Source organism: Squalius cephalus, assembly GCF_949319135.1.
Source record: "Squalius cephalus genome assembly, chromosome: 5".
Classification (NCBI taxonomy): Eukaryota; Metazoa; Chordata; class Actinopteri; order Cypriniformes; family Leuciscidae; genus Squalius; species Squalius cephalus.
Window position 1 is genome coordinate 19,013,344 of NC_137126.1, and position 8,773 is coordinate 19,022,116.

The window sequence follows — 8,773 nt, forward strand, 5'->3', positions numbered from 1 at the left end:
ACAGAAATCTTGGGTAAAAAATCTGTAAATGAATGTCTGACAGTCAAAAATAAAGCAACGAAGCATCTTGAACAGAAACCCTACTCAAACTAAAGCTATTATGATTTCACACAGTGGACACCACCCCCTTGTGGTTAATGTGTTACTGTCACAACAATCTCAGTTCCTTGTTTTCAAATAGAGAAGTCGGGCAGTTTGAAGGACTCTTTGGTTACGCTTATTCAAATGTCACTATCACAAGGACAGTTAGTGTTCAGGATTCACCATGAAGCTTCAGATTTGTCTATTTCTCGGCGTGACATTTTTCTGCGTATCGACAGCTGATTTCTCTCCTCCAGTGGTGAACATCAGTCTGGACGTGCCCGCCAATCAGAGATGGGCTCCTCTGAAGAACCTCTATGACATTAATTTCTTGAGAAAAGCTGCATCTGAAGTGATCGAGTAAGTATCAAATTGTCTGATACCGCACGCGCACACACTACGAGAAGTTGCTTTCGATGGGATTCTTGCAATTTTGACAAGGTTTTTGTTAGCCATTAGATAATTTTACCTAAGTTACCGGACGAGTTGAACAGGTTTAAGCACAAAATTTGTAAACAGAAACGTTCGCAAAGCATAAAAAAATGCATACACGAATCACGTGGTTAAAGCGCTTCTGAGAAGGCTGATATTCCCCCTCTCGTTTTTGATTCACAATCGTTTTGCAACTTAACTGTCGTTATTTTACCTGTAGGGTAAAGTTTAGTCAGTTTTTGTCATCATTATTCCAGATCCACAGCATGTCTTATGTGTTTATGTCTTAAACACCCTCTTCTGCAGCTCGACTGTTCCCAAATGGGTTCATGTTGCCATTAAACCTATAGTTAAAGCTCTGGAGAAATACATCCCACAGCCGTATGCTGGAGAAATACAGGGCATGGCATCATTCTACGGGACTGACATTTCAGATATCGTGCTGCTGAACTTTGCCTATGAAGTATCTGCGTAAGTACGGTATAGCTGTTGACCTTTTCTGCATTTTTTGGTACAACACTTCTTTTGAAAGTTGTCAACGTCTTTTCAACATTCATTGTGGTTGCTTTGCTTTTTTCAGGTTTTGCACCAGTATTGTAACTCAGGATACAAAGGGAAATATATACCATGGAAGAAACCTGGACTATCCCCACGACGTGCTCAGAAATCTAACTCTAGACGTACATTTCATGAAAAATGGAAAGGTAATAAAGTGATTATTATTTTTATAATGTTTTATTAACAAAGTTTGGGAGGAACACGTTCAAAAGATCTATCAGTCACACTTTAGATTAGGCTCCAATTCTCACTAAGAATGAATTATTAACTACGACTTTTGCCTCAGTAAACTCCTAATTACTGCTTATTTATAGTTAGCAAGGTAGTTGTTAAGTTTAGGTATTGGGAATGTAGACTATGGTCATGCAGACTAATGCATAATATGTGCTGTAAGAGTACTAATAAACAGCCAATATCCTTGTAATATGCAAGCTGATAAGGAACTAGTTAATACTGAGAATTGGACCCTAAACTAAAATGTTACCGATCTTTCCAATCAGCATGAGAGATGACCTATACATATATAGCCGCCTCACCTACGTTCCTCGACTGTTTTCTGCATCCCTCCGCCACTATTGGCTGGTTCCTATCCTAGCCAGGGATACGAGGGAGTACTCTGGGTTCGGGCCAAAATCCGAGTTTGGAGCCATCCTCTCGGACAGCACACCAAATACGCATACTCTTTTACTCTATCTGATTATTTCATGAAAATTATATTCTGAAATTTGTTTCTCTGCAGGTGGCCTACAGAGGAACCACTTTTGCTGGTTATGTTGGGCTGTGGACTGGACAGAGCCCCAACAAGTTTACAGTGTCTGGCAATGAACGCAGTAGGTTTGATTTTTTGTTCTTTTTAAATGAGATCATCTAGTAAATTTTGCACAGATTTTATTATGTCTGTATTTCCACAGATAAGGGACATTGGTGGGAGAACATAATTTCAGCCATTTTATTAAAAAGTTCTCCAGTTAGCTGGCTAGTACGAGAGGTGAGAGAACACATGTATATTACAATTCAGTATTTTACTGACTTTTTGACTATGAAGAGACTTTTGCATTGAATAAATCTGTTTTGTTTGATTCTCTTCAGACTCTTGAAGCAGCTGTGGATTTCCAGGATGCAGTAGTGAGGCTTGCCAAGGTGCCAATCATCACAGACGTTTATTACATTTTGGGTGGTGTTCATGCTGGTGAGGGTGTGGTCATCACCAGAGACAGGGGAAGATCAGCTGACATCTGGCCCCTGGATGCACTTCATGGAAAGTAAGCACCAGCCATCATTTTTAAATGATATAAAAATGTTATAATGAAAGACAAAAGTGATGACAATGCTACAATAGGCTTCCATTTGACCATTCTGTTATATAGTACTAGTGCTTTCCTGAAAATATTTACATTACTAAACCTGTGATTTTGACTGTTGCTTATTTTAGCTGGTATAGAGTTGAAACAAATTATGACCACTGGCTACCCGCCCCTAAACGAGATGACAGAAGGCAAGCTGACAATTCTTTTTTTTAATCAATAATATGACTTTGATTAAATGAGGGATTATTTACTGAACGGAACAAATTAAGAATTGTTTCTCACATTGCCTTTTTTTTTTTTTTAGAGATGTGGCAATGAAAGCATTAAATTCTACTGGTCAAAACCATATTAGTATGGATTCTCTGTATGAGGTATGAACAAATCCATTTTGGCTGCCTATTATTGTCGTAGGTTATGGCATTTAGTTCTGTTCTACAGTACATTGTTATTGTACCATAAAATGTGCTTTTATAAATGTTTTTTAGTTTATAAGTAAATGCATTCAATCATAAGCAATTTCTGCTGTTGGATATCAAAGAGATCTGAAGATTTTTCTTTAATGATATATATATATTTTTTTGATAGTATGGACTTTCATTAAATCATTTATTGAAAAATGTGTCGATTCAGTGACCATGTCAGTTTCATTTTTACAGGTTTTATCTGTGAATCCTGTATGTAATGGGTAAGGAGGACAGTTATGTATTTTCACCTATCACATGATATTTTATGGTTATGTAATGACTCCAAGTAGAGTGATCATTTCTCGTATCTGGTAACCAGTAGTACAAATATACTATATACTTCCTCATAGAGGTTTTATTATTAGGATTTAACAACGCAGTGCAGAATTGAAGTATTGTCCTGAAGAGATCACAGAAACAAGTCTTGTGAATCCTCTGCTTTTTCACACAGCCTCACAGACACTCATTGTTTCAGTTTCTCAGCTGGAAATCAGAACAGTCCAAGCATTGATATCTGTTGAACTCTCACCCTCTTTCATGTATGATGCCCAAACTTAACATTGATTTTAAACTCATCTTGCTCTACTAACTTTATTTATCATTGTTTGTCAGAGTTGTTATTTTGTCATGTGGTACTAGTGGGTTCTTTGTAACCATATGATGATATTCATTTACATTTACATTAATACATTTAGCAGATGCTTTTATTCAAAGTGACTTACAATTTTTTTGGAATTTGTCACAGAGCCAACATTCATATACAATGCCAGGTTTATTAGAAAGCTAAAAGAGGGAGCAAGCTAGAGCAGAGGAGAAATTCAGAGAAGAAAAAGGAGAGGATTTAGTCTATACTAGAAACATAAAACTTTTTTTTCATTCCGCTGACGCAACGCAACGTTGTTAGTTATTTGTCCCAGTTTTCTTTTTCTTTATTTTACCAGGTTAAAAACTCATTGAGATTAAAATCTCTTTTACAAGAGTGACCTGGCCAAGATAGCAGCTACAATAACATAGACATACAAATACACATCAAAATACATAATCAGTTAAAAGTAACATAAACTTGTTTAGTGATGGAAGCATAGTCATTATATTTAAAGCCTTTTTTTCCTAGCTCTGTTCGAACTCGAGGAACCTTAAGATATAACAAATCATTAGAACGAAGAGACAAATAAGATGGAATGAGACCACAAATAGACTTATAAATAAAACAATTCCAGTTAAAACTTCTTCGAGTATACAAAGATGGCAACTCAGCTTTATCATAAAAACTGCAATGATGTGCTTGATAACTATAATAATAAAAAAATAAAAATAAAGATCTGTTTCTGAAATTAAAACCCAATTTAAGCTTAAGTTTAGAAAGTAGTTTATCAATATGTAGCTTAAAAGTTAATTGGCTATCTAATAAATACCCAGGTACTTATAACTTGCAATCAATTCTATTTTTGTTCCCTGGGAAGATATAATTTCAGTAAGATTCCTTGGTAGAGCTTTGGATTTTGAAAAAAATATTACTTTGGTTTTATCTATATTTAAAACCAGTTTAAGTTGACATAGACGAGACTGTACAATTTCAAATGCTGATTGTAAATAATGAAGAGCTTGTGAGGCTGATGAAGCACAACAATAAATAGTAGTGTCGTCTGCATAAAGATGGTACATAGCATTGGGAATGTTATCACAAATATTATATAGATATACAAAGAAAAGAAAATATACAAAGAAAATAAAATGACATAATTTCATACATAATGAAAAATGTAAACTAAAATTTACAGATTAGATCCTCATTTTCACCTCAAAAAAGCAGGTCGGAAAATTGTTTATATATATATTTAACATATAGCATTATTATCACATGAGCAAGAGTACTATTTGTGATATCGATTTTATATATCAATCACTGCAGTGCAAAAATGGATTTTTGATACTGGTTTCATTTGATTGGTAGGAGCCCTATAGCATATTATAATTTCTAATACAGCTTTAATACAATTGGAACATTGGTGTAAGTGCATTGGTTTAGGGTTGTGGAGTGTTAAGTGCTTGTGTCTTCAGATCACTTTTTGTAATAAGGCTTTTTAATGTGAGTATGTTCTTCCTTCCAGGATCACTGTTTATACAACCGTCATGAGTGCCGCCACACCTGAGAAGTACACAACATTTGTCAGAGTAAGAACAAGCCATTAATTTATTTACATAAAACATATTCTACTCAAGATTCACTTAAGATTTACTTTATTTATGTTACCATTATTGTCATTTGAGGAAGTCTAGTTGGCTGGTTAAGTAATGTTTTTTTTTTTTTGGATGAAACAGCATTTCTATTAAAATGTCAGAAGTTACTATAGCTTCTGAAGTCATTTTGACATTAAGGGAATTTTGCAACACTCAGTTGAATAGTCTTTCAGCTTTTGCAAGGAGGATCACAAGATTTTGGGTGAATAATTGGGTCGCGTGTCTTTTCTGTGTTTTTGAAACTTAACTGTCAGCTGACTTTTTAAATACCGTTAATGGTCTTTCCTTTCTGTTCACAGATGTGTGAGTGGTGGAATGAGCCATTCTCTTGATCAACTCAGCTTAATTCTGATCTTACCAACAAATCCTGCTTCTCTTCGTGCTTTTCACAATGGAAATGAGTCTAATTTTAATATCTGTAAAGTTCAACTTCACGATATGAAAAAAAATAAATATATATATATATAGCCTATTGCAATAAACAAAACAAAAAAATACAATAATTTTCACCAGATGACTTGAATGACAGATGACTATTTGGAAAGAATTGTGGTATTTTTGTATACAAGTGCATCAGCATAGAACATAAAATGATTGAATAATGAAAAATGACTGGTTACTCTGAAAACTTTTTTGAGTGCGAACCATCCTTTTATGGCTGAACAAGAGCTCAAATATCTTTCTTCTTGAGTTTTCATAGGCCACATTCCCACTTTGTTAGACTTTGATGTAATAAATGTGATTATAAAATACTAATAAATGTGTTTTTAACAATAATAATGCATGTTATAATTTTTTATTGTGATTATTATTAAATAAAAAATATTTAAACTTGCTATACTGTCAAATAAAAGAATGTAATTAAAAAAATATTTAAAAAATGTATAGAATAATTAATTATTTACGTCTTAATTTCTTAATTTTTAAATGTTAAACCAACTTGTCTACAAATAAATATATGTGCTTGCTGCGAGTTTCAGAGTGAAATGCAGCACTGTGTTCGTTTATGCTACTGTGTTTCAGTGGTCAGAGTGGTTTGAGAGTATCTTTGGTTGCAGCGTCTTCACCATAATAAACCAAGCCGCTCTGAGAAGCTGAAACACCATATCATGATCACACGCTTCTGCGCTTGTAAATGAACACAGTGTCGTGCTTCACTTGGAAACCTGCAGTGCATATATTTATATATTTAAATGGGAGCCTTTGCGATTTTATAATCAAATTAAGTCATATTGTTCATATTTAATTTCATAATAATTTCATATTTATTTTTTATTTCTCCATACAGTGCAGCCCTTTAGAAAACTTTTGAAGAGCATCACTTTCACAGCATTTGTCATGACATTTTTTTTCCATCCATTTAAAATTTTAGGACACATAATAGGTCTACTAATAATTATTTATTTTTCCACAACTGATGTTATTGAATGAAAAATGTAATTTGAACAAAAATATTTTGTAGAGATGACAGTCTATTGTTAAATAAACTTTTTGAAATAAAACATCACAGTTCAGATATGTAAGGTTGGATTAACCAATCATTTTTCATATTAAATGATGACACAAATAAAACACTGCAATTATTGAACAGCTATATAACAAATTATAACATTCAAAACTATATAACAAATTATAACATTCAATGAGGTTTTTTTTCGTAATGTAAGACTACACCCTTCTCAGTAGTGTAGTATAACTAAAAATAATTTCACACATGAATTTGAGTTTATTGTAATTAAAAATGGTAGTTTTAATAACATTTCAGATTATGTACAATTGTAATATTATTGCATGCAATATTGCGCATTGTGGCACCAGGCGTGACACAAGTGTGTTTTGCTAGTTTCAGCCCGACACAGTTATCATTTTAACGTCCTGTGCCACGTTGTTTAAATAGCAAATGCATTTGCGCCCATTTGTACGCCCATGGGTGCTGGTTTGAAAACAAGGTGTTTAGGTGCTTTGTCAATTGACCAACAAAAACCTGGTCTAAAGTCAATGGCGCAATGTGTTTTTTGTTATTTAAAGGGTGCGTAGAATGCCTATATGTGCCTAAATGCGGGTGCACAACACGTACACTCTGCTTATTACATACACAAATATTAAAAGCAGCAACTAGCCAAATATTAAAAACAAAAGGATTACAATGTAAAAGATTATTACTGTGTACATAAAGATATAAACCAGCTTGTCCCATAGATGGTCTGCTTGCGTGCTTTAACCTCATGAACGCCATGTAAATAGCGAATCTGCCATGGTGAGAGGGCAACTGAACTAAAGCGAATGGGAGATTTTTTTTTATTGCACATTATGCCCAAAACACACCCATTAGTCATTAAGAGAATAGGGACAACCCTTTTAGACCATGCGCCGGGTGCGCCGACCCGTCGTTAAACTAGCAAAAGTGGATTCGGACACGCTTTAGACCATGCGCTTAGATCATTAAAATAGGGCCCTGAAAGTTTATAAAATGTTGGTTATACTAAAAATCATGCAACACAATGTAAGTGCAACACAATGGGGTTTTATTGATAGCCTATAATATTAAGGTTAGATGACAGGTTAAATGCAATAATTGAGAAGCAGTTCACGGTAGGATGAAGGTTCGGATGAAGGATCCTTTACCACAGGTGAGTACGGCCCCACACACATACTTTATTATACATGTAGATATTCTAATGACTGATCGTCTTTCTCTCACAGATGTGGATATGGAACTTGGATACGCAGGAGCAACGAGGAGGAAACACAGGAGGTAAGAAAGGCAGGTAAGTATTACATGAGTCATGCATGTAGTCCTACGTGAGAGTATGGATGGCGTGCCTAAATGTTGTCCTGCTGAGAGGGTGATTGATGGCAGGTGCAGGTGGTGATTGAGTGTGTGCAGGTGGGAGACAGGAGGGATGCTGGGAAACGTAGTGCTGCAGTGACTGGAGATCATGACAGCATTGTGAATTCTCCCTTATACATGTAAACCACAATTAAGCTTAGATCTGATTTATCTTTAGATCTCTTTCCCAGACCTCCCTTTTACAATATGTGACCCTGGATCACAAAACCAGTCACTAGTAGCACGGGTATATTTGTGGCAATAGCCAAAAATACATTGTATGGGTCAAAATTATTGATTTTTCTTAAGTAAAGATCATGTTCCATGAAGATATTTTGTAAATTTACTACCGTAAATTTATAAAACATTTATGTTTGTGAGTGAATGCAGCACAATCGCAAACATAAATGGACAATTTTAAAGGCGATTTTCTCAATGTTTCAATTTTTTTGCTCCCTCAGATTCCAGATTTTCAAATAGTTGTATTTCGGCCAAATATTGTTATATCCTAACAAACCATACATCAATGGAAAGCTGATGTATAAATCTCAATTTCATAAAATTGACCCATGTGACTGGGTTTGTGGTCCAGGGTCACAATATATTCTAGTAATTGTTCATTATAATTACTGAGGGCTCTCAGATCTCATGCACATAAAATGTCAAAATCAATACACTGCTTTCTCCTCAGATTATTTATTTTTGTATCTTGCATTATTTTGGATTGATTACATACGAAATACTTTACATCAACATCGTCCAGACTTCTCCATCTGCTTCCTTTAGGAAAGTGCCATTTCCTAAGGAAGTCCAGTCAAGTCGCATCAAGCTATTACCCTTAATCCCTTCGGGGCTTGTTC

At 34.7% G+C, this 8,773-nt stretch overlaps 1 protein-coding gene across 2 annotated transcripts; it reads left to right on the forward strand.

Moving 5' to 3' along the window:
• LOC307158998 (N-acylethanolamine-hydrolyzing acid amidase-like) lies at nt 1–5,946 on the forward strand. Of its 2 annotated transcripts, XM_079872072.1 has the most exons (11): nt 1–441; nt 820–984; nt 1,094–1,217; nt 1,811–1,901; nt 1,983–2,059; nt 2,161–2,333; nt 2,504–2,566; nt 2,683–2,749; nt 3,035–3,063; nt 4,954–5,017; nt 5,383–5,946. In XM_079872072.1, exons 1-11 carry the CDS (start codon nt 266–268, stop codon nt 5,413–5,415), a joined length of 1,062 nt encoding a protein of 353 aa, XP_079728198.1. In that variant the 5' UTR covers nt 1–265; the 3' UTR covers nt 5,416–5,946. The 2 variants fall into 2 exon arrangements, with proteins under 2 accessions (XP_079728198.1, XP_079728199.1); XM_079872073.1 differs by lacking the exons at nt 4,954–5,017; nt 5,383–5,946 and adding an exon at nt 3,294–3,420 and having other exon boundaries at nt 152–441.
• Nucleotides 5,947–8,773: the final 2,827 nt, after the last annotated feature.

Bases quoted from the DNA above. Each gene is read 5' to 3' on its own strand.
- LOC307158998 (XM_079872072.1), top strand. From the start codon at position 266: ATGAAGCTTCAGATTTGTCTATTTCTCGGCGTGACATTTTTCTGCGTA. The intron at 985-1,093 runs GTAAGTACGGTA...TGCTTTTTTCAG, and splicing joins TTTGCCTATGAAGTATCTGC to GTTTTGCACCAGTATTGTAA. The intron at 1,902-1,982 runs GTAGGTTTGATT...GTATTTCCACAG, and splicing joins AGTGTCTGGCAATGAACGCA to ATAAGGGACATTGGTGGGAG.